This window comes from Marmota flaviventris, chromosome 18, assembly GCF_047511675.1.
Source record: "Marmota flaviventris isolate mMarFla1 chromosome 18, mMarFla1.hap1, whole genome shotgun sequence".
Classification (NCBI taxonomy): Eukaryota; Metazoa; Chordata; class Mammalia; order Rodentia; family Sciuridae; genus Marmota; species Marmota flaviventris.
The window spans coordinates 51,280,261-51,306,313 of NC_092515.1; the positions used below are offsets into that span (position 1 = coordinate 51,280,261).

Consider the following 26,053-nt stretch of genomic DNA (forward strand, 5'->3'; position numbering starts at 1 on the left):
CCAAACTCATGAATGGACTTATTATAAGTTGAGCACTCAACCCTGCTTTCCTCCTTCCAGCTGCATGTGGACCTGCAAGATCAACTAGGAATCTTCTCCCTGAAAAAGAGACCCAACACCTCCTTCATCTACATCATAGAGGAAAACAAACCAAATGAAAAGGGTAAGTTGGGTACGGTGCCTCCAGAAGGCAAAGATTTCAGTGGCAGGTTTGTTGGGGACTTCTCAGGACCCATCCAGAGTTGGATGCATCGTCTTGTCACCAGTATCCTCTGGCTGAAGCTCATTCCCATCACATGATTGCTTCCCCCTCAGCCAGGGTCTTCATGGATACATATTTCTCTAAACAGACTCTAAATTGTATCTTCTTTCTAATCTTTGCAGCAAAAAAACCCCACATGGCTTCCCTGGTTGTTTCTCCTGGAGACACCGCTGAATTTGATGTCGTTTTCCACTCCCAGAAGGCTGGGAGGATGACTGGCTTCATCCACTTGTCAGTCATCAACAACCAGTACGAGGAGACCCTCATCCACTTGGTGGGAGAAGGCTATGAGGATGACATCACCTTGGACAACATCCATGGGCTGGTGCCTTCCGCTGGCCAGGAGACCTCGCCCATCTCAGAGGTCTTAGAGATAGCCGAGAACAATGCCGTGGAAGACATGGTGGCAGGTGGGAGCCGAAACAGTGAGGCGTTGAGAATTGTCGACTTGGTCATTTTTAAACCAGAGTGACATTTAAACAACTGATTGAGAATTTAGGAATGAAGCTCTTCTCTGTTACCATGTGTTCTTTCATGCCTATCTCAGTCACTACCTCTGGCCTTTCCTGTATTCACGTTCAATCAATGAACATTTACCAAGCGTCCATGTGCATATGCCGGGCACCATGCTGAGCCCTGGTGTTGCAAAGATTCGTAGGAAAGTCTCTGGCTTTTAGGGAGCTTATAGTTTGATATTCGAATTCCAGTTCAACAATTAGTGAACAAATGCCTCCCTGTGGTCTTCCCTGTCTCTGTCTCTCAGCTGGCTTGTGTTGGCATTGTCTATTCCTTCTGAAACATGGATCCTAGACATCCCAAGAGAAATGAAGGGGGCATAGGTTTGCACCACCTCTATAACCCCATTCTCCACAGCCTCACTCCTCAGTGAGCAGCCCGAGAAGCTATAGCATCAACATCACTAGAAATGGGATTTTCAGGCCCACCTTGACCTACTGAATCAGAATCTGTACTTTAGCCAAATCCCCAGGGGATTTATGAGTATGTTAAAGCTTTAGGTCACTCTAAAGTCTCTCATGTACTGAACCTTCCATTTAGTGACCATATTCTTTGGGGTAGGGAGAAAATACTTCGTCATAATTACCAAAAAGCATTTGTTCAGCACCCTCATTATGTGATTGGTGGCTGTAGAGAGAGTTATAGGCACAGTTTTCCCAGGAACTTAATTATTCCTGGAATGTATGATTAGGGAGTCTCTACAATATGTGTTGAAATCGACACTCCATTGGCCTTTGACCCTTCTTTGAAGCTACATGATAGCCTCTGGCTTCTCAGGGGTCAAACAGGAGCAGCAGTAAACCCAAGTTTAGAAATTAAATTTTGTACCTATTGTAGGGTTGCCAGATTTAACAAATCAGAATGCAGGCACTGCCGATAAATTTAAATTTCAGATAATAAGTAAATAATTTTTAGTATGAATGTGCCCTAAAATATTGCATGGGGCATATTAATCTTAGAAATTACTCACTGTTTATCTGTAATTCAAATTTAACTTGGTCTCCCTATTTTATATGGCAATCCAACCCTGAATTGTATTGTCTCACCAAAGAAATGGAGTTGGGGACTTGTGTTTTCTCTTATATCCATAGAGGTGAGAGTCATTGTGGGTAGGTGGATGGATAGATGGATGCATACCCCTGGGAGGGGGGATCTTACTACCCAGGGATTCCCAATTTCTCAAATATAACTATCCAAGGAGGGAAGAGTTGCCTGATAGGGAAGCAGGCCCTCTAGGAGGACTCACTACTTTCTGCTTCTAACCCCTAGCTGCGTTGATGGACCACATCCAGTTTGGGGACTGTCACATTGGAAACAGCTATAATGTGAATTTCACAATCACTAATCACAGCCAAGTGAATGTGATACGGTTTGAATGGCCTCTTTTAGCTACAATAGCTTTCTCCCCACAGGTAAGTGCAAGCAATTCATTGTGTTCTGGACCATCTTAGGCCTAAGCCAACCCCAGTCTGATAGTCAGACCATTTCCATGGATACATGGAATGGGGTGAAGGCATTTCAACCTGTGAGAGAGCTCACTAGCCATGCTACACTGAGACCTGGTCCCATAGGACACTGTTCACATCCACCACAGTCTTAAGAGAGGAAGAGCAGAGATGCAGTCTAGACTGTTGTTAAAGATGAAGAATCTATGGAGGCTTGAATGGATGGATACAGGTCACAGCCTTCCTTTCCCATCCCACAGTGTGGACCTATGTCCCCCCTATGTGTGTGTTCTTTAGAGCATTAGTCCTTCAGTAGTGGTTCATCAAAAGCTGAGTGGATCCTGTGAACAACTGAGATTTAGAAAATGATGCTGGGGTATAGCTTAGTTGGTAGAGTGCTTGCCTTGCATGCACAAGGCCCTGGGTTCAATCCCCAGCACCTCAAAAAAAAAAAAGAAAAGAAAATGTTCCAAGTTACATCTTTCTCTTAAACATTCCCAGGGTCCATCAGCATATTAAAATCTAGTTAACTTTATTTTACTTGGAATTTTATAAATTCTTTTACCATCTTATGGTACACATTTTGTGAAATGCTGACCAAAGCTCGACATTGAATAAGGCTCAGGACAGTACTGTAGCAGGTTCTTGCCTCTGGCCAGTAGTTGCTTTTCATAGACAGTTCACTTCTCAGTTCCCAGGAGACTGGGACACCCAGATGTATTCACTGCAACCTCTGCTCAAGCCTATAACTTGAAAAGGACAGAGCTGGGAGGGTTAGAGACTCTTCTTTATCACCTTTAAATCTTTGAGTGCTATCAAGAATAAGTTTTGTTTCCCAGAGGGACATAAAGTTTAAATTAATTCCCCTAACAGATCCTAGCCCCAGCACGGCCCAGATCTAACCCTAAATAAACTGAGTACATACTATACTCCAGTCTCATTTCCAAGACCCTGGTTAATTTATTTAATCCTCGCCATGACACTATAAGGTAAATGCTACTCTTATCTGCATTTGACTCATGAGGAAATGGACACAGTATAATCTAATATGGAGCATTATCTGTGTTATCAATGGGTTAGTCAAAGAAGGCAGAGATAAGCTAATAGTTCATTTATGTATACACTCACACATACACGGGCACACACACATGCCTGAGAAAGTACTAAGCCTTCTCCCTTCACTCTCCAGAGGCAGGAGAATGTTTTACCTGGCAGAAACATGATAGAACTGTCATATATGCCAGAACTGTCATATATGTGTGTGCTTGTGTATGATAATTCATAATGTGTATGATAATTTATAAAGTATTTTGTTTTAGACAACATTGGATTTCCCTTATAAATAGTACACTTCAGCAATCCAGTTTCTTGGTCTCAGGACTTCTTTATATTATTAAATATTATTGAGAACTCCCAAAAGAATTTTTATTTATTGGGTTATGTCTATAAATATTTACTATATTAGAAATTAAAACAGAGTATTTTGAAAAAAAAGTATTTTTTTCATTTTAAAATATAATAATAAACCTATATGTTAACATAAATACCATGTTTTTATGAAAATATTTGTATTCTTTTTTATTGAGTGAGAAGGGTGGCATTATTTAAATTTTTATTAATTTGTTTAATATCTGGCTTACAATAAGTCATCTGGATTCTCATATCTGCTTTTGCATTCAATCTGGTATAATACTACCATATGTAGTCTTTAGAAAGTTCCATTGTACACTCATAAGAAAACGACAGTGAAAAAGTCAAATAACATCTTTGTGCTATGATGAAATGGTTACAGCATAGACTCCCTGAAAAGGTTTTGGGGATCCCAAAGGTCACTAGACCACATTCTGAGAACTGCTAGCACACTGAATTCATCACTCCATATTTGTATGGATCATATTGATTGAAAGTATAAGGTGGCTTGCATGTAGTATTTGAAACCATACTCCCTGGGTTTGAACCAGCTCTTCCATTATCAATGACCTTAAGCAATTTGCAAATTTTGTTGTTGGTAAAATGGGAAGAATAGCTATACCTCTCATAGGGTTATTATGAGGCTTAGTAGAATTGTGCAAGAGTTTAGAATAGCACTGGAAGCAAGTAGCAGTTAGATAAATACTGGTTGCTTTGTTATTGTGATTGCATTCCTAAGAGCCTCTTGTGCATATTTAAGTCAATTTACCTATACAGGTTTGGATGATGCACTTTTTTATTTTTTAGTTATAGATAGACATAATAACTGTATTTTATTTATTTATTTTTTTTTTTATGTGATGTGAGGATTGAACCAGTGTCTCACACATGCTAGGCAAGTGCTCTACCACTGAGCCACAATCCCAGCCCTGGATAATGCATTTTTTTTTTATGAATTAGATTCACATTATATTCATAAAATTTTTGTACTTTCAAAACAAGGGACTGTTTTATATTCTAATTAGTTCATTTAATCATCTTGTATTTATTTTATGTTTTTTACTTGTAGAGGTAGACTCCCTTTTAACATTTTCCTGACTCAGCTTATTTTTCAGATGAACTGAACATTAATAGTCACAAAAAACCAGTTTCTACTATGATTGATATTTCATACTAATGTGCTATATTTTTGAAACTGATGAACAAGTACTTTAATAAGAATTGCAGTATACTTACAAAGTAATTTGCCAAGTCCTGTGGCTTTACCACTTCTCTAGAATGTCACCACATGGTTATCAAGAGTCTTCACGTTTGAGTTCCCAAAAAACACTAATGCCAGGCTCTTCCCTAGTTGGGCCACCTCCACCCTGGTTGTACCAAGGACATAGTGGTGACCATGAAATCAGATGTGCCAATCCACCTGAAAAAGATGGGGGTCAAGTGCAAGCTCTCCAGGATCGTGTTCCAGCTCCCTGCAGAGCAGGTTCCCGACTGGGATGACCGCATGCACACTATCAAGTGGGTGGATGCATCTAGAAATGCTCCTGGAACTTTGCCTACAAAGCGAAAGGTAAGCAGGGACATTAAGCTCATATCTGACCTGGCCTGCTGGGCTTGGGGGCCTGATGTTCTCGAGCTCAGTGTCTTGTCATTTCTTTCTTTCATAGAGGCAGAGAAGTTTTCCATTCTACTTTGCCTTGATTTCAGGAGACAAACTGAACTTCCACACATGCCCCCTGCCATCCATACTATGCACTCCACACGACTTCATTTGCTAAAGTTATAGCTTAAGTCTTGACAAGTTGAGCAAGTTCACCCATCTTTTTCTTCTTCAAAAATGTAATCACTGTTTTTTCAGTTGTTTTCTTCTTCTTCTTCAGGTGTCCAGAATTAAAGTAGTCATAATCTCTCCCTAATGGCAGAATCTCATCTTTGGTCTGTAAATGCCTCTCTTTTATTTATTTTTGACAATTTTTTTCAATAATGTCATTATCACAGACAAACACTTACCCCATAAGGGAAGTAGAACCTGACCACTTGTGTGGTTGTAGTCATTCTCTCTCTCTACCTACCTTCCAGAGCTAATCACTATCTTGAAACTTGTTTGGTTCATTCAAAGAGGTCTTAAGGATCCACATCTTCTCCTACACTTGACCTTATCAGACATTTTTATGTGTATCATTTGGATGAGTGGGAAATAGCCTAAGTATGACCTAACTTGCATTTCCCTAGTCATAATAAGGCTGAGGATTTCTTCATGTGATTATTGACCATGCAAGTTCTCAGTTACATGAATGCCTTCTCGTGTCTTTTGCCTGTCTTTCAATTATGATGCTTGTCCTTTGTCTGAGCTATTTTTATTTTAATAAATTCTTCCTTATATATAATTTGTCTGCAAAATCCTCACCAGATTTATAACTTAATTTTTACTTTATCTTTTGATGAATAAAAATGTTCTTGACTTGAAAAGTCAAATGTATTAGTCTTTTATATTACTTGTGTCTTATTTTTAATAACCCTTCCCTCCCAGAAAGATATTAACACTCTCTCTCTCTCTCTCTCTCTCTCTCTCTCTCTCTCTCTCTCTCTCTCTCGTGCATGTATGTTTAAGATCCTTTGGCTCACTTGGATTTTTATGTATGATGTGAGGCAAGGATCCAATTTCATAATCTAGATAACGGTGTTGCCCATTTCTTGTTTTTACCCTAGTGATCTCCCAGGAAAAACTGACAATTTTGTATTAATTTGTCCTTTCCATTAGCAAGGTATATTTCTCTATTTATTTAGGTGTTTTAAAACATTTTTTACTACTATTCAGTTCTTTATAGTAATAAGGCTCTTCAGATTTTCAACACCTGTTTTATTGCTATTCCATTTTTTAATATTAACAGGATTCTTTAGGATTTTTTAATCTGTCCTTGCATTGATTTTATTAAATCATTTTTCTAGACATTTACCATCCAACTATGTTTTCTTTGTAATCTCATGGAATTATTTACAATATTTCCTCACCATATTTAAATATGTAGGCTTGGTAGTAATGCCTTTTTTTAATTTCTGATACTAGTTATTCATATTTTTCTCTTTTGTTCTTGACCTGTCTCACCAAAGATTTTTAAAATATTTTCAAATAAATAATTTTGTTGGTCTTCTCCATTTTAGATTTGTTTCCTATTTCATCAAGATATGTTCCTATCATTATAATCCTTTTTCTTCTACTTTATTTGGAATCCATCTGATCCTTACACTCATTCCCCTGCACCTCTGATGTTTTCAGTAATTCCTTATTATTCAGTTTCTTCCTTTTTCATTTACAATCCTTTGTAGGTGTGCCTTATCATTTACTCTAGAACCCGAGTTTGTGGGTTGGTGTTAACTCAGGTGGGGGAATACAGTACTGTGCTATCCCCTCATTATTCCTGCAGGGCATCTGGCTTTGTATCACTAAGGACACAGCTGCCTTTATTACAGGTGATAGAGACGGATCCTGAACCTGCCCACTCAGTCCTAGAAGAAAACTACCGAGAACTGCAGATTCAGATCAGTGCCACTGTGGATTACGCTTCATACCAGTGCCAAATGAATGATGTAAACTTTAAGGATACGCTGGTTTACCAGACCAGAGTGTTTGAGTGAGTCATCAAAAGCTTCATAACACCGCGTAGAGAAAGTCTTTCATTCCATCATCCACCATCCCATTCATCATACTTTCGCACAGCATCTGCAACACTTGATACCAGGCCTCCCATCTGTGTAGCATGCACCAGAGCACCATCCAAGGCCCAATGAAATGTTCAGACATACAAAGCTGTTGAATTTCACACATGAAATCAAAATATAGCCAGAAAACAGTCTACCAGCAAGGTGGCATCCAGCAATCCACTCCAGTGGGAATTGTCCTTGTAGAAGTCTACACAGACACCCTGGATTGATATGCTTCCTGACCCCTCAGGTGACACCTCAGACAATATCCACACTAGTGGGGATGGGGTTCATCCGAGTTTAGAAGCCCCATGCCTAACAGAGGCCAACTTTTCTCAAACTAAAATTAGCTTCTAGCATCCCCGCAGGGAAGATGCCCTGTTTCAAGAGCCACTTCACTCAGAGAACCCTGAAGCAATGGCTTCCTTCCCATCATGGCTTTTCTTAGTCCCTATGTGATTTACCAACTTGACATCACTTCTGTTGAAAACAATGTTGCTGCATAGTACAGTTAATCTCTCTCTTTTACCAGGCTTATAGGGGAGCAGAGCTAGAAAGCTCATTCAGAATCACATTTGTCTTTCAGAAAGAGAAATGGTTATTTGAACTCTCACCCACACTCAGCTACAAGGATCCAAGGGCAGCATCTGCCCTGCCCTCCAAGAGCTCACACTCTGGAGGGGGGTGAGGGGAAGCTAGAACCAGGTGAATTATCTTTTGCAGCATAGTGTCATGTGCATGTAGCAAGAAAGCACCCCAAGTCTCAAGGTCAAGACATGAGAGAGAGAGAGAGAGAGAATGCCAGGGAAGGTCCCCAGGTGAAGTGGTGCCCAGCTTAAATTTGGAGGACAAACAGGAGGTAGCCAGGTGAAGAAGAAGGAATGAAAGGTCTTCTAAGCAAAGAGATCAACATGTACAGAGACCAAAACGTGAACTGCTGGCATTCCTACTTTGTAGAAATTAGCAACTAACTCATTCAACTCATTTTGCGTTTATTGTTCTTTAAATGTCTTCTCAAATCATTATAGATCCAAAAACTTAGAAAGCAGGAAGTATAATCATCTGATGACCATTTCACCTAAACCAGAGTTAGCAAACAATGGCCCTGTGCCTATTTTTATTTTTTAAAAAATGTTTTTTTCTGGCACACAATCATGCCCATTCATTTATGTATTGACTGCAGCTATTTCTTCATTACAAACGCAGTGTTCAGTAGTTGCTGCAGAGACCACATGGTACACACTGCAAAAATCTTACTATCTAGCCCACTGTGAAAATGGTTGTCAACCCAACCTAAAGCAAGCTTGCTCTCTCTTTTTTTTTTACAGTATCTTTATTTTGTTTATTTACTTTTGTGTGGTTCTGAGGATGGAACCCAGTGCCTCACATGTACAAGGCAAGCATTCTGCCACTGAGCCACAACCCCAGCCTAGCAAGGTCTCTTTTTATGAAAAATTCTCTGTGCCCTGAGATTTCTCTACTATATAAAAATTATCTTTAGGATAAAAACTAATGTTCATAAATTTACACAATAAACACAGGCCCTTGGAGTCAACTTGATTTCAGGCACGCCTGCATGGTCTACTTGGGTTGGATGATGGAAATCGAATCTCTGCACCCCACCCCAGACTTACTACTCCCATTCAAACTCCTACTCTTACTATGCCCCTAAAACCAGGAAAATCACGTGTATTTTATTTCTCAGACACCATTGTTTCCTTGTGTCAAAGTCTTCCAACTGTGGCTGTAATCAAATTTAATAGTGATTCCAGAAAAAGGCTTTTGTCTCTCTGATTTTGTCTTAGATCAGGGAAACTGAGGCAAGAAAAGCCTCAGCTGATTCAGAATTTGAGTTCAAAACCACTAAAATTCAAGTTTGTATCTCAGTCAGGGAAGGTGTCACAGGCAGGGGTCAAGGACAAATGGTGTCTGCCCACGGGACATCATTTCTAGGGGGAGATGATGGACAAAGGAGGGTATATGGTATTTGTTCCTGAGAGAGATACTGTCCTGTGAGGTAAATTTTGTTTCCTCTCTCATGGGAATTTTTCATTAATATGATGGAAGCTAAAAGAAGTTTAGCTCAAAGTAGAAGACAGTAAAATAGCGATCACTTTTTTAGCTTTCACATATAAGAGGGAACATGCGGTATTTGCCTAAGTTCGACTTCTTTCACTTAACATATGTCCTCCAGTTGCATCCATTTTGCCACAAATGATGGGATTGTGGAGTCCTCAGAACCTTGATCATTGTGGAGATTCCTCAAAAACCTAAAAAATGGATCCAGTTGTCCCACTTCTAGACATTTATCCAAAGGAAATGAAATCAGTATATTAAAGAGATACTTGCATTTCCATGTTTATTCATGTGTTATTCACAGTAGCCTAGATATAGAATCAACCTAGGTGTTCACAAGCAGATGAATGGATAAAGAAAATGTGGTAAATATGCACAATGGAATACTATTCTGCCATTAACAATACTTAAGAAATAGAGTCTTTTGCCTTCAAGAAGCAGTACAGATGATATGAAGGCAGAACAAAAATCATCTGCAGCACATTTCCGAAATCTGTCCCCGATCAATTCACAGACTCGACCTGGTCAATTCAGGACGTGTACAGCTTGAATTCAGCTGGACCTCAGAAGATACTGCAAAAGCAGTCAGCTTCGTGATGCCAGGAGTGCAAGGTAAATACAATGACAGGCCAAACCCAGGGCCTAACCTGAGTCACTAGTTAGTAAAACATTGCACAGGGAGACTAGCACTATTCAGACATTCTCTTAATAACTAAGGAAAATTGAACCAAAAGCAAATGGTCCTGAGACCCTGAAGAGCTGACCTCTGCCTTCCTGGACTCCTCCCTGACCCCTCCCTAGGACAATGCCCCATCTCATAGCTCGCTAGGACTCTTGTCTCTAAGTACTTGTCCTTCTGGGAGATTACACACCCCTCAGAGAAACTGATGAAAGCTGCAAACTGTTTTCCCAGGAAAACACACACCCATGCCCGAGTTTATAGTTGTTATGTGTGAAACACTTGAAAAGGCCCCAGAAAAAAATAAAAAGAAAAGAAAGAAAAGGCCCCAGCTCTTTGTAGGCAAATAAAGTATTCATTATTATTTTGGAGATTAACAGACATTTCAAATGGGCCCCTAGATTGTAAACCTCTACTTTAGAAGTGGGACAACTGGATCCATTTTTTAGGTTTTTAGGTCTAATCCCCCCCCACCCAATTATGTTCACAGTCCATTATTCTAGGGCAAAATATCCACAGTCACCTTCTTGACCCACCCCCTTGTACTCAAAGGAAAATTTGAAAACGTATGGAATTCATAGAAATATTTTTCATGTGTGCCCTGTGAGATATGTGAGCCGATTCCTTACCTTTAGGGCTCAAGATTAAGTAAAACTGCTACAAGAGGTGGATCCCACAGACCCCACAGAGGGTCCCTCAGGACCTGTGAGTGAGCTGCCTCTCTCTGCAACTGAGGACTCTTGCCCGCCCTCTCTGCCCCCAGGTTCTGCTCTAAAAGATCAGCTTAGTCAGGGCACGGGCAGCACCCCGGACAGTGGAATGGACCACTGGAACGAAGCTTCCCCCTCGGCCTTCTCTGTGGAGCCCTCCTCCGGCATCGTGCCCGTGGGAAAGACTCAGAAGCTCAAAGTGAAATTCTCCCCACTGGACATCGGAGAGTTCGAAAGCAACCTTTTTTGCCAGTAAGGAAATGTGCTCCCCAGAACTTCCATCTTTGCAGGGGTAGACCTCTGTGGCTCTCTGGCTTTCGTCCCACCCCCTTGTATCCCACTACTGCCACCATTCTTTCCAACCCCAGACCCCTTCACAGCTCCACATTACCACTTTTCCTTCTGGAAGAATTGAGAGGGACCAGCATTTGGAGAACAAGGAGAATTTGGTCTTGATCCTGATCATCAACCCTCTCCAGATGCTTCCCTCTATCCACTTCCCCCTTCCCAGACACATAGAGCATTCCACTAAGCAACAGAATGATTGGCAGCCAGGTGGGTTCCAGTCTTTGGGCAACCATGAACTGGGCAAGTTTTCTTGCCCCTTCTCTGAGACTCAATTCCCTCATATATAACATGCAAATAATAATGTCCACCTTGTAGAATGGTTGGGAAGATTAAATGAGTTGATTGAAGCAAAGAACTTAGAACAGTGCCTGGCACACAATAAATACTAGGTGGTGAAAGGGGGTCATGCCATCGTCGGTGGTCCTGTTACATTGTAGTTGAGGAAAACATGGTGCCCAGATGCAGTAAGAAAAAACCTGATCAAATGCATCTGACAATTACAGTCCCTGGTGTGGTGCCATATCTAGAAAAGCTCCATGGAGAACCCCTGCCTTACAGAGGAAGTCTATGAACGGTGGCCTAGAGTGGCAGAGACTCGTGTGAGCCACTAGAGCCTCCTGAACCCCTGCAGTCACACCACAGAGACCCTGCCCACACCAAGGCCACCTCAGCTTGGTCCTGGGCTAAGAGTCTGTTCACATTTATTTACCTTCTTCAAGGAGCTCAAGATACTTTTTAATAAGTTCCAGGTCCCTCTTTGTATCCCATTAAATGTCTGTGAGAGGGCCCAGAGGGTAAGAGGGCTCTTATTTTTCAGCAGGAAGATTTCTTACCACTTTTGGAGTAATAACTTATAGCGATACCTAAGTACACAGAAGGAACTCAAAATCAGGCTCCTTATATTCAGCCCATTCATCCATTTACATTTAATGAATGAATACCTACTATGTGTCATGTACTAATAAAGTCACTAAAGTGGCAGTATTGACCCAAACCTACCTACCCTCTGCTTTCACAGAGCTCACATTCTGATATAATATTCATTTCCAACAACTAAGAAAGCAACGACTAATTTCAAAATAAAACATAAATAAAAATAACCTTATCCTCTTAGGATTCCCAACCTGCTGCCTGGAGAGCAAGCTCCAGTCCTGGTAGCGAAAGGACGGAGCTTCTTGCCCCTCTGCCATTTTGACCTGAAAGATTCGGACTACATCACTGGTCATCGGCGCAACGCAGAGCTCCGAGGGTCTGATTCAGGACCTCTGGATGCAAACACCCGGGTGATTGAGTTCACCAGTGTGGGCGTAGGAGAAAAGAATCTCCAGTGAGTTGCTTTGGTTTGCATTGGTTGAATTTATATCTGTCTTTCCTTCTAAAGAACTCAGAAAAAGAATTAAGAGAAACTAGCTAGACTTGGCTCTAGGAACAGTCCTGATATTCTGGGGGTTGACCTGAGTTTTAGAAGTTTGAATTTAGAGAACTGTTATATGAAGGTGGATTCCAGTGTCTCCTTAGCTTGGACAGAGAAGAAAAGTTGATATATTTATATATCAGCACACACACACACATATATATGTATATGTATACATATATACATATATATGCCTATACATATATGTCATATATATATATATATTCCCTAACCACCACCTTGACCACACAGCATCACAGATGGTGGCCTTGGCAGCAATTTTACTCCAAGTCCAGAAACCTAGCCACACTTTGGATCCCCAGATGAGATGGAGTTTTTAATTTCTATGATAATCAAGTGCTCAGAACAGTTAGGATTCCCAGTAGAGACTGTACTAGGGCCAGGTTCTAGGAAAGTTCTCTTACTTTTCAATTCTCTCCCTCACTTTCTGCTGTCAATTTTTCCCTTTGATCAGGACCTTTACAATCCTGAACCCAACCAATAGTGCCTACTCCTTCCGCTGGATGTCTGAAGAAACTGAAAGTCTCCAGAACCCTCCAGCCTTCACATGCCTCACAGAGAAGGGCTGTATCCACCCTGAAAAGAAAGCTGAGGTCTGTGTGGATGGGGACCCCCTCAACAAAGAGCTTAGATCATTGCAGCCATCTGTGAATGGCAAGTTGCCTACAGCGTAGGTAGTGATAGGGAGAACCACCTAAAGATGGGTCAATCAACACATGTTTATTGAGTGGCTACCATGCATGTTGGGCCTGTTGAGCAAAACAAAGCTGAACTCTTGTCTGACCATAGTGAAAGAAAGAGCTCTAGTTATTTATTTATAGTTTGTTGCTGTTGTTGTTTAATTGAGACTATTAAAGCAGCAAAAGGGAACCAGACACAAATATCGGGGGACTCCATAACTCATACAATAGCAGGAAGAAAAGTTATCACTGGCCAACCGGCTGATAATAGTGAAAGGACAATGATGTGTTTTTACTAAGTTAGGTCAAAGGACAAAACAGAAAAGTGGAGGCATGTCCTGCAGCTTATTCCTAAATGTCTCAGTGATGTAGGGCAGGAGTCAGATATAAATATGAACTTACTATGGGTTCCCTATCCAAGAAGTTCTGTAAAGAGTCTTAGAGGTAGAAATAAACCTGTAGAACAAACATTACAAGTTAAAATGCCTTCAGGAAGGTCACTCAAATGAATGAAGACAGTCAGGTAGACAATGATAGGGAATGCCAGTCACCAATGCCTACTGGCTCCAGCTCTTCTCTGGCAGATGACCACCACATAGACAAGCAGACCTAGGGTGGCCTAGTCTCCAAGAATTTTTCTGGGGAAGCCAGAATTTTCCACGTTTCTATGTAAGTCTCCCTGTTCTACCTGTTGGTCGCTAGTTCAATATTTTTAACACTTTCCAAATTAAATGAAATGTATTTTGTTGACTCTGATATTGACCTCTGCATATTGCCAATACCTAGCCATCAGCATGACAGGATCCAGGAGCTGGGTCTGCCTTGGACATGGTCCTACTTGGATAGCCCCCACTACAGCCCAGAAATATGTCAAAGATGCTGCCCAATTCCTGGAGAGGCAAGTTGTAGAATCCATCATACAGAGACATTCTGGACTCTGGATGACAGTAGTGTCATTGAAGTGACCCATCTCTAGAACACTTCCCCGTGTCACCCTGGCATGGGCACAGAACCTCTCTGTTTCCTTTCTGGCCACATTCCATGGTTCTCCCATCTGGTCCTGACTGATAAATTGCAAAGAGACTCACTCGAGTTAAAGAATAAAAGGACTTGGGTCAGGTTTTGAGATTGAACTTTCCTTCCAGGTCTTTTTCTTCTCCTCTTCCATCTCATCCATTCTCTCCCCACCAGCCAGTTTCTTCCCCTGTGGCATGCCACGGCCCACCTCACTCTCACAGCATCTTTTACCATCAACTCCATTGCCAGCTAGCCTTGCCACTTGTTTTCTAATTCTGAACTTCTCAGTGAAATATATGGTTATCCCTGCTAATCTGAGTCGGGCTGTGTGGCAGGCTATTGACAGACAGGTATATTCTCTTTCTTTGAAATGGTTGCCAGCTCTATGGTCCAGTCAACCAAGGTACGACCATGCCATCCAAAGACAGGGCAAAATATAACAACCAGAAGAGGCTGTGGGTGGGATACATTCCCTTAAAGGACACGTGGGTAGGGCAGAGACACTGATGTTGCTGGTACAGCCAGACCTACAAGCCCTCACAGAGACTGGAAAGGCAGCAATAACTTGAGGATGTTAGCTGTCATGAATCTGGCACCAACAAACCTCTTAAGGACACAAGGAGTAAGCAAACAGAAGTGCCTTTCACCACTGTGTTCCCAATTGTCTTCTTAGATTGTGTTCCAGTTCACACCTTCCCATCTGGACATCACGGAAGCATTCTGGACCTTCTTAATCCCTGAACATAATATCTCAGTCCCTTTCCTTCTGGTGGGCAAAGCCATTGACCCTCTCATCTCTCTGGACAAGTCACACATCAACTTCAGTTCTCTCCTTATTGGTAAGGATGCCTGATTGAAAATAAATGCTAATCCAATCAAATTCTACTTAGAATCACAACTTGAGCTGCCAGATAAAATACAGGATGCAGTTAAATTTTAATTTCAGATAATAAGTGTCTTAGTGTAAGTATATCCCATGCAATATTTGGGACCCGCTTATACTAACTCTGACAGTTTAGCCCCAAAAAGATTGAGGAGGGAAGGAAATCAGATAAATTAGTCCTGAAATTTATGTAGGAAAATAAATTTTCAACAACAGCCAAGGGGCAAAAGAAATGAGAGGGGATGTATTAGTGCCCTGGAAAGGAAACTCCTGCCATACCTAAGGTCTAATTCAAAATAATTCAATTCAGGGATTATTTACAGAGATATGGGCAGTTAAAGGTCGCATCAGAGAGAGTCAAGCCCCATTAGCACATTCAAGAAGGCATCACAACTCCTGGGATCTAGGGAGCAAGGGAAGACAATGTTGTTGCCAGAATCCCAGGAGAGCTTCAACCAGGGCAGCTGAGCCACCCAGCAGGAGCAGGGGATTAGTGAAGTGAAGTTCTAGAAGGAAAATCCCCCAAGATAGAGAAGTCACCTGAAGAGCAAAAGGAAAGAAAAAAATTAGTCCGAGGCCAAGGAATTGAGACTGGGAGGGAACAGCACTTGGAGAGTCCTTCTAAGAAGACTCCATCCTGCCTGCAGGGCAGAGTCTGCTGAGGTACTTCAGCAAGCAGACAGGAGGCCTCCACTGGGGTCTGTCATTTCTTCCCCAGGCAGAGAAGCCCGGGAGACTGTGCAGATCATCAACAAGGAGGACCTGGGCTTCAACTTTGCCTTTCAGGACAACTCCCGATATTCTGAAGGCTTCAGCAATAGCCTGGTGGTTTGTCCCATGGAAGGCTGGATTCCACCACTGTCCAGGTAAAGGAAAAGGAAGACCTCAGGATGCACCCTCCCAGCATGGCAGGGATTCAAGGCCTGACAGCCAGGAGGATGCATTAGAGTTTCCCATTTATAAAACCTCTTCCAACTCTAAGATTTAGATATTAGCAATTCCATCTGTGTCCTACCTACTCCCTGGCATTCATTTTCTTGATGAATGAAAGAGCACTGAGGATTTTAAATCCTCGTCCTTATTATTTTCACTCATGTTTGTAAATTGTTTCCTTGCTGTCTCATATGTGTGAATCCACAGAGAAAAGTCTAGCCTTGCCTGGCAGATCTTAAAACTCCGTCATGATTTGGAGTGCCTTCTTGGTGCCTTTTACTCATAGTGTATCTGCTAATTCACTGGGCTTATATTTTTTAACAAGTTTTAACTGGTTGGCTCAGTTGACAAATCTACTGTCTTATTTTCCATCCAGGGTATCAGTTGATATTTTCTTCACACCAAAGCATGAAGGAGACGTGAACTTTAATTTGATCTGCAATGTGAACAAGAAAGTCCACCCTCTGACATTAAATGTCAAAGCTGAGGGATACACTATGAATGCAGAGGTCAAGTGCAAGGACAGGATTGGCTCTGTCACTCTCTTGACACCCAACCAGACCAACATCATCAACTTCTATGAGGTAAAGGTGTGAGAGGGCCTTACTATCTCTCTAAGTCTCCACAATTAACTGAGGAAGGTGGTGGTACAAGAGAATATGAGCTGACAATTCACAAAAACTAAATTATGGAACCAGCTTAGGTGCCCATATGTGAGATATATATATATATATATATATATATATATATATATATATATATATATATATATATGCATACACACACAATGGACTATTACTCAGCCATAAATAAGAATGAAATGATGACATTTGCTGGTAAATGGATGGAACTGGAGACTATTATGCTAAGTGAAATAAACCAATCCCAAAAACCAAAAGCCAAATGTTGTCTCTGATATGCAGATGCTAACTCACAATAAGGGGTGGCAGGGAAGAATAGAAGTGCTTTAGATTAGACAAAGGGAAATGAAGGGAAAAGAGAGGAACAGGAATAGGAAAGACAGTAGAATGGATCAGACATTTATTTCCTATATTCACATATGGATACACAACCAATATAATTCCACATCACATACAACCAGAAGAATGGGAAGTTGTACTCCATATTTGTATAACATGTCAAAATATATATTCTACTGTCATATATAACTAAAAAGAACAAATAAAATAAAAACAAATTTTAAAAAGAGAATATGAGCTGAGCCTGGTCTGTCTCAAATGCCAAGAGACCAAAAGAACAGAAACAGCTCCATCCTCAGAATGTACTTAGTTATTATGAGAATGCTTTGTTTCTTCAGAATGCTTTTCTTTTTCAGGCAGTGGGGAGGGATACAAAGGAAGGATGCTTAAGTACCAAGAGACAATTAAATTGATAACATACATTTGATAAGATATTAACAATTTGGCACATGCCTATAATCCCAGATACTTGGGAGAATGAACCGTGAGGACTACAAGTTTGAGGCAAGCCTAAGCAACTTAACAAGACTCTGTCTCAAAATTTTTAAAAAAAAATTTAAGTATATAGCTCAATGGTAAAGTGCTTGCCTAGCATGTATGAGGCCCTGGGTTCCATCTCTAGCAGTACTGGAAAAAAAACCAAAAAACAAGGAACCCAATACTTAGTAGCTCTTACCGAAATACTCAACTATATTAACTAATAGCAGTCAGCTCAGCAATATCATCTGCCATCCTTATTTCCAAAAGGATGTTTTTCTCAGAGATGGGAACTGTGATTTTCATTTATTGCTCTGGTTTCTGTCTTGCAGGCGGAATTAAATGAATGTGTACAGTGTGAATTCAGTTTTACCAACGCTGGGAAGTTCAACTTCAACTTCCAGGGAGAGCTTGCCGGGCCCAAAACCCTATTGAAATACTTTGAATTTTCACCTACCAACGGCACTGTGAATGTGGGGCAGAGTGAACACGCCACCCTGTCTTTCCACCCAAATCAGAAGTGTGTCTTGAATGGCCTGGAACTCATAATTAAGGTGAGAATATTTAATACTATCCATATTCTGAAAGCACTCACAAACCATAAACTTGCAGCGATCCTAGGAGCACTCACTCAAGAAAAATGGCTGAATATCCATAAGAATAGTGAGCACTGAGGTATTTTTGCCCTATTCCTAGTCCCCCCCACCCACCCTATGCTCAGCAGGAGCCTTGAAAAACAACAGTTCTGAAATCAAAGTGTGCAAACCACCAACCTGTCAGCCACTGGAGACAGCAGACTAACCACCCTGAACGCGCCCGATCTCGTCTGAAGACAGCAGACCAGCCTCAGAATTCTTCAAAGGTCCCATTATAAAAGAATTGTCATTATTTTCCCTGTCTAGAATTTCAGTGGAAACTTCCACTCAAGCAAACCCACTCACAGAGTTTTCTTTTCTTTGACCCGACTCAGAGCTTGCTCAATGTGAGCAGCCTTTTCTCGTGAGGCATTTGTCCAAAATAATCGGTGGCAATTGTTTAACATTGCAGCTACCTGAGCAAACAACAAGTTAACCCCAAAAATATAAAAGGAAAGCTAGGGAAGGAGATATGCATAGGGGACTTGAAAAGTTCTAATATATTCCCCAGAATCTAGACAGCCATGTATTGCACGTGCAACACATGTGTATCTCAGGGTTGTGATACTGTTGAGAAGGCCTTAAGTTCTTACCTCTAGCTAACATTTAGGCTGTGAAAGCAAAAAATGAAATATAAAGTAGAATTGGCAGCTGCCTACCTGAGTGTCACAGCCCCTGGTGAATGCATTTAAGGAAATCTCTATCCAACCACTGTCTTACCACTAAGATAACTGAGCAGAGAATTCAGTGGCCATGTATAAATACAAATACAGCAGCACCCCCCCCCCCCCCCCCCCGCTTTATTTGCAATTCAGTTTTCATGGTTTTAGTTACACATGGTCAACCACAGCCTGGAAATACTTAATGGAAATTTCCAGAAATAAACAATAATAAGTTTTAAATGATGTAGTGTGAAGTAGTGTTAAGTAGTGTGAAGAAATCTCATGTTATCTCACTTCATCTTTCCCAGGCAATGAATCCACACTTTGTCTGGTATATCCACCCAATCGTTAGTCACTTAGTTGCTTTCTCCGTTATCAGATCCACTGTTGAGTCATGCAGTGTTTGTATTTAAGTAGTTCTTATTTTACTCAATAATGGCCCCAAAACACAAAAGTAGTAATATTGGCAACTCAGGCATACCAATGAAAAGCCACAAAGTGCTTCATTTAAGTCTCATCTCAGACACCACAAGAAGATTGAAAAGTACAGTACAGAAAAGTACCTTGAAAGAGACCTCTCACATAAGATTATTATAGTGTATTGTTAAAATTGTTCTATTTCATTATGAATTGTTGTTGTTAATTTGTTGTGCCTGATTTTTAAGTTAAACATTATCATAGGTGTGTATGTATGTGTGTATATGAAGAAACAGGGTATAAATAGTGTTCAGTACTGTCTGTGGTTTCGACATCCTCAGGGTCTCTTAAAACATATCATCCACATATAGCGACTACTGTATAGACTGTACTGAAAAAGTTACTAAACAAAGAGTAATAACAAATATACTGAAAAAGAAACTAGAAAACTATCCTATTCACAAAACCAAAAAAAAATCTTGGGAATCAACCTAACAAAAGAGATGAAAGATTTCTATGATGAAAACTACAAAACACTGAAAAAGAAATTAAGAAGAACTTAGAAGATGGAAAGATCTCCCATGCTCCTGGATACGCAGAATTAATATTGTCAAAATGATCATATTACCAAAAATGTTATATAGATTTAATGCAATTCCTATTAAAATCCCAATGATCTTCTTCATAGAACTGGAAAAAGCAACCATGAAATTCATTTAGAAAAATAAGAGACCTAGAATAGCCAAAGCAATCCTTAGCAAGAAGAGTAAAGCAGGAGGCATCACAATACTAGACCTTAAACTATTCTGCAGAGCCATAATAACAAAAATGGCATGGTATTGGCACCAAAACAGACACATAGACCAATGGTACAGAATAGAAGACACAGATACAAACTCTCATAGATACAGTTATCTCATACCAGACAAAGGTGCCAAAAACATTCATTGGAGAAAAGATAGCCTCTTCAACAAATGGTGCAGGGAAAACTGGAAATCTATATGCAGCAAAATGAAATTAAATCCCTATCTCTCACCCAGCATGAAATTCAACTCAAAGTAGATCAAAGACTTAGGCACTAGAACAGAGAATCTGCACCTTATAGAAAAAGTAGACCTGAATCTTCACCATATCAGCTCAGGATCTGATTTCCTTAACAAAACTCCTAAAACACAAGAAATAAAATCAAGAATCAATAAATAGTATGGATTCAAACTAAAAAGCTTCTTCTCAGCAAAGGAAACAATCAATAATGTGAAGAAAGAGCCTGCAGAATGGAAGAAAATCTTTACCACATGCATCTCAGATATATAAAGAACTCAAAAAATTTAACACCAAAAAAAAAAAAAAACCCAATCAATAAATGGGCAAAGAAACCGAACACACTTCACAGAAGAAGAAATACAATTATTGATCAACAAATATATGAAAAAAAAAATATTCTACATCTCTAATAATTAGAAAAATGTAAATGAAAACTACTCACTTCATCTCACTCCAATCAGAATGGCAATTATCAAAAATACAAACAATAAATGTTGGTGAGGACGTGGGGGAAAAAGGTACACACATACATTGCTGGTGGGACTGAAAATTGTTGAAAAGCAGTATGGAGATTCCTCAGTAAACTTGGAATGGAACCACCACTTGACCCAGTTATCATCCCACTACTCAGTTTATACCCAAAGGAGTTAAAATCAGAATACTATAGTGACACAATCACATCAGTGTTTATAACAGCTCAATTAACAATAGCTAAACTATGGAACCAACCTAGGTGACCTTCCACAGATGAATGGATACAGAAAATGTGGTATATATACACAATAGGATATTACTCAGCCTTAAAGAAGAATGAAATTATGGCATTTACCAGTAAATGGATGGAGCTGGAGAATACCATGTTAAGGGAAGTAAGCCAATCCCCAAAATGCAAAGGTCAAATGTTTTCTCTGATATATGCAGATGCCAATTTACAAAAGGGAGTAGGGCTAGAGATTAATAAAGGTGCTTTGGATTAGGCAGAGGAGAGTGAAGGGAAGGGAGGAGGGAAAGAGTAGGAAGGACAGTAAAATGAATTTGACATTATTTCCCTATGTGCATATGACTACATGACCAGTGTGAATCTATATCATGTACAACCAGAAAAAGAAGTTATACTCCATTTATGTTTGATGTGTCAAAATGCATTCTTTTTAATATTTATTTTTTAGGTGTAGATGGACACAACACAATGCCTTTATTTTTATGTGGTGCTGAGGATGGAACCCCGTCCAGTCCGGGCAAGGCGAGGCTCCACCGCTGAGTCACAATCCCAGCCCCAAAATGCATTCTATTATCATGTAAAACTAATGAGAACAAATTTTTAAAAAGTGTAACAACAGCAACAAAACCAGGATGGGGGCTGTGAGATCTGATTTCCAGAGTAGCTACATTATTTTAAATGTCCAGTTTCCAACAACGAATATGAGACACACACCAAAAAAAGGAAAGCATTATTTAGATCCAGGGGGAAAAACCAATTAACAGAAACTTTTCCCAAGATGTTGAACTTAGGAGATAAATTCCTGAAATCAGCTGCTCCAGGTAGAACATATGCTTAGCATGCATGAGGCCCTGGATTTCAATCCCCAGCATTAAAAAATCAATAAAATATGTCCAAAAGAAAGCCAGGCACAATGGCGCACACCTCTAATCCCAGTAGTTGCTGGGGGGGGGGCGGGGCTGAGGCTGAAGGATTGAGAGTTCAAAGCCAGCCTCAGCAAAAGCGAGGCACTAAGCCATTCCATGAGACCCTGTCTTTAAATAAAATACAAAATAGGGTTGGGGATGTGGCTCAGTGGTCAAGTGCCCCTGAGTTCAATCCCCAGTGCCACCCCCCTCAAAAAAAATGTTCAAAGGACTAGAGGAAAATGTCTAAATAACTCAAATAGGAGAACAGTATCTCACCAAATAGAGAATTTCAATAAAGGAATAAAAATTATAAGAATATAAATTCCAGAGTTGAGATGTATAGTTGCTAAAATCAAAAATTTACAAGAGGGGCTCAATAGAAGATTTGTTGTGGCGAAAGAATCAGCAAACTTGAAGATAGAGCAATTGAGATTACCCAGTATGAAGAATAGAAAGAAAAAAGTGGAGAAAAATGAATGGAACCACAGAAATCAATGGGACACCATCAAGTGTTCCAATGGGAGTCCCCCTGTCCCCACTCCACCAATCCCTCTTCAATCCATTTACAGTTTACTTTTTTTCTTAAATTTGCATCTGCAGACACACCCAATGCTGGGACCCACTGTGCCTCATCCACGCCTTCACGTAAAAAGTTTGGTCAGACTCATTCCAGGATTCTTCCCCTTTCCCAATCCCTTCTTCCTCCTCCTCAATCCCCTTTATCTACTCTACAGATCTTTCCTCTATTTTGATGAAATTCCTTCTCTCCTTTTTTCCCTTTCTCTCTCCCTTTTTTATTATTCTCTTTCCCACCCCCTTATTTTGGATTAGCTTCTGCATATCAGAGAAAGTATTTAACCTTTGTGGTGTTGGGGATTAAACTAGGGCCTTGTGCATGCAAGGCAAGCACTCTACCAACAGAGCTATATCCCCAACCCTAACCTTTGACTTTTTGAGACTGATTTATTTCACTTAACATGATAGTCTTCAGTTCCATCCATTTACTGACAAATGCCATCATGTCACTCTTTATGGCTGAGTAATACTTCGTTGCATATATATATATATATATATATATATATATATATATATATATATATATATATATATATCACATTTTCTTTATCTATTCATCTGTCAAAGTGCATCTAGGTTGGCTCCATAGTTTGACTATTGTGAATTGTATTGCTATAAACATTGATGTGGGTGCATCACTGTAATATGCCGATTTTAAATCTTTTGGTTATATACCAAGGAGTGGAATAGCTGGGTCATATAGTGGTGAAAAGCACAAGGGTTTTGGAAGACAATCATCCAAGCCATGAAATTCAAAGTGGAGCCTCTGGCCACTAGGTGCTCGGCTGTTCTCCTGGCCTGGAACCCAGTGGTAGAGCTGCAGACATCATGCATGAGAAATGCCAGGCTGTGGTTCAGAAGACACTTCTGAGAAGTGTCTTTTCCAGAACTTTCATTTCTTACAGCAAAAAGAAAGCTCATGTATCATAAGATCTTCATACCCTAATTAATAGAGAAGTTGATAATCTAAGGTAATAAGTCTAAACACTTATCAGAGAATCAACCACAAAGTATTGACATTCAAAATCTAGAATAAGAAAATGTTCTAAAATTGATAAAGTTGTACCAAGGAGTGTTGACTTACTCTAATGATGTTTAGAATGTTTCTTCTAGTATTTATTTTAGTAATATGTATTCTAATGATATACAGAATGAATAGTGGATATTTCATTTTAAATCAATTATCAATTTATGAAATTTTGTACTATAGAGTTTGTGAAGAACAAACTAAGTTCAGGTACCAAGGAGTCACATATTACCTTATGGTTGCGTTCTCAAGGACTTGGACATGTTGGCCTTTGACCTCATTCTTGTCATCTCCTTGTCACCAATGACCTTTCTACCTAAGACCTGTGTCTGCATTCCAGAGGGGAAGAGTGTGAAGACCAAGAACATTCCCAAGCAAGACTCTGCCTCTGGTCAAGATGGGAGACCCTCCTGTCCTCTTTTGTTCACATCCCCATGATGAGCGGCACAAGAGAATGGGAAATCAATTATCCATCTACCCACATTCGCAGCCAGTCAGTCCCACTAGAAAAGAAGCCATGGGGAGAGTGGCAGCCACCATGCTGGGTGGTGACCACCAGTGTCTGCCACACCCCTCCACCTTCAAGCTGAATCATTGCTGTGGGAGCAAAGCAAGAGTCAGCGTAGCGTCTGGTTACAGTGGAGCTTTTGTAAATACAACTCTAACTTACTGAGTCAGAATCTCCGCAGTTGGAGCCCTGAGACCCGTATTGCTTCAAAACACCAACTACTTTCCTCCTTACCTTGAGGATATAAGTACCCTCTCTTCCTGTTTCTCCTAACCATGGTTCCCCTCTCATTCCCTCTCCACAGATCATCCATGGCCCGACATTTATATGTAGCATCTCAGGCTGTGCTGTGAGTCCAGCCATCCATTTCTCCTTTACCAGCTACAACTTTGGGACTTGCTTCATCTACCAAGCTGGGATGCCCCCATACAAACAAATCCTGGTTGTCACCAACAGGGAAGAAACATCCATTAGGTAAGTAAGGCTTCTCAGAGCATCCAAATGGTTCCTAAGCTCCTTTTGGGTCCTACAGACTCCATATAGATCTAGTCCTGCCAAGACCAAAAAGGAAGCATTATGGGAAAAGTCAAACCCTTTCAGGTAGACGTGAATCCTGGGTCCCTATCCTCACCACTAGTGGGGATCCCTGGGTAGCTGTGAGCCACTCTGCTTAAAACCCTCTTCCTGTGCAGAGGTCAATGCCAAAGACCCAATGGGAAGTTGGTGACATCTGTTTATTTTCTTCATGTAGTAGATGTGGAATAAAGTTTAGAGAGTTAAATGGTGAATTTATCTGCAGAAAAGAGCAGATATGTACTCAGCCTAAGTCTTTCTGATTCAAATTTAGCCTCTGCACCATCCCAGTGGAACATTCTGGTGAAGATTTCTAGGCCCCATTTCAGACCTAAACAGAATCTCATCAGGCCCAGAGACCTGTGTTCACTCAGAGCCCTCTATATCAGTACTGTAGAGAACTTTACACAACGAGGAAGATACTGCTTATCTGCACCATCCAGTGTGACCTAGAGCTAGATGTGGCTCTAAAGCACTTGAAATGTGGCTAGTGTAACATTTATAAATTAAATAAAACTGAATGTTATTTAATTGAATTTTAATGAATTTTAATTTCAGTAGTCATATGTGTCTAGAGGCTACCAAATTGAATAGCACAGATATAAGTTCAAGTTTCAGCTCTTCCTTAGCTGTGTGACTTTGACCACATTTTTTTTTCTTTTTATGGTTCTGGAATTGATCCCAGGACCTTGCACATGCTCAGCAAGTACTTTATCACTGAGCTGTACCACCATCCCAAGGCCAAATTTTTTAACTCTTTGTGTCTCTGTCTTCTTGCCTGAAATGGGGTAATCAGTACTGACCATATAAAAGTACTAGTAAGACTAAATTAATCCTTCTTGAGACAGTACTTAGAACAGTGCCCAAAATATAGAAAGTATTCAATTATTATTAGTTGCTGCTGCCATAGCTGTTGCTGCTGCTGCTTTTATTTTAATACCCAAAATATTAAATTATAGGAGTTTCCATTAGGGTTAAATTTAAATTTAATAGGGTTTACTTAAATATCAATTTTTAAACTTACTACTTATATGCTTCTAAAATGATTTCATGTAATCTCACTCTTCCTTTGTTTAAAGCATCGAGCTCTATACATTGGCCTCACTAGACCCTTCTCTAAATGCCAGTCAGGAAGATGAAGGGTGCTACAATGGAGAGGTCTAGGTGCCTTCATAACCACAGGTGAAATGGCAGATATGATCTCTCAGGATCCCTTCAAGTTGAGCAATGAGCCATAATAATAATATCTCATCTTTATGGCATATATTAGTAGACTGCTTTAGCCACATCATCTCATTTAATCCTCATGACAGTCCTATGAAATAGCTATCACCTCTCCCATTGTACAGATAAGGAAACAGATATCCAAGTAACTTAGATCCACGAAATCTAGAAATCTAAGTACCTTTTCCTAGGTCACGTGGCTAGC

At 40.3% G+C, this 26,053-nt stretch overlaps 1 protein-coding gene and 1 non-coding gene across 2 annotated transcripts in view; both read left to right on the forward strand.

Moving 5' to 3' along the window:
* The window catches only part of Hydin (HYDIN axonemal central pair apparatus protein), a 318,432-nt gene that overhangs the window by 271,543 nt on the left and 20,836 nt on the right, over positions 1–26,053 (forward strand). The window contains exons 62-75 of the mRNA XM_027933192.3: positions 61–163; positions 385–672; positions 2,048–2,190; positions 4,985–5,203; positions 7,105–7,265; positions 9,926–10,023; positions 10,854–11,052; positions 12,263–12,475; positions 13,038–13,176; positions 14,954–15,119; positions 15,882–16,029; positions 16,473–16,680; positions 17,886–18,107; positions 24,356–24,525. Of these exons, the coding sequence (XP_027788993.3) occupies positions 61–163; positions 385–672; positions 2,048–2,190; positions 4,985–5,203; positions 7,105–7,265; positions 9,926–10,023; positions 10,854–11,052; positions 12,263–12,475; positions 13,038–13,176; positions 14,954–15,119; positions 15,882–16,029; positions 16,473–16,680; positions 17,886–18,107; positions 24,356–24,525 (2,477 nt within the window). The remainder of the gene's footprint in view (positions 1–60; positions 164–384; positions 673–2,047; positions 2,191–4,984; positions 5,204–7,104; positions 7,266–9,925; positions 10,024–10,853; positions 11,053–12,262; positions 12,476–13,037; positions 13,177–14,953; positions 15,120–15,881; positions 16,030–16,472; positions 16,681–17,885; positions 18,108–24,355; positions 24,526–26,053) is intronic.
* On the forward strand, positions 2,596–2,668 carry Trnaa-ugc (transfer RNA alanine (anticodon UGC)). The gene has a single exon. It is a non-coding gene; the product is annotated as a tRNA-Ala (tRNA).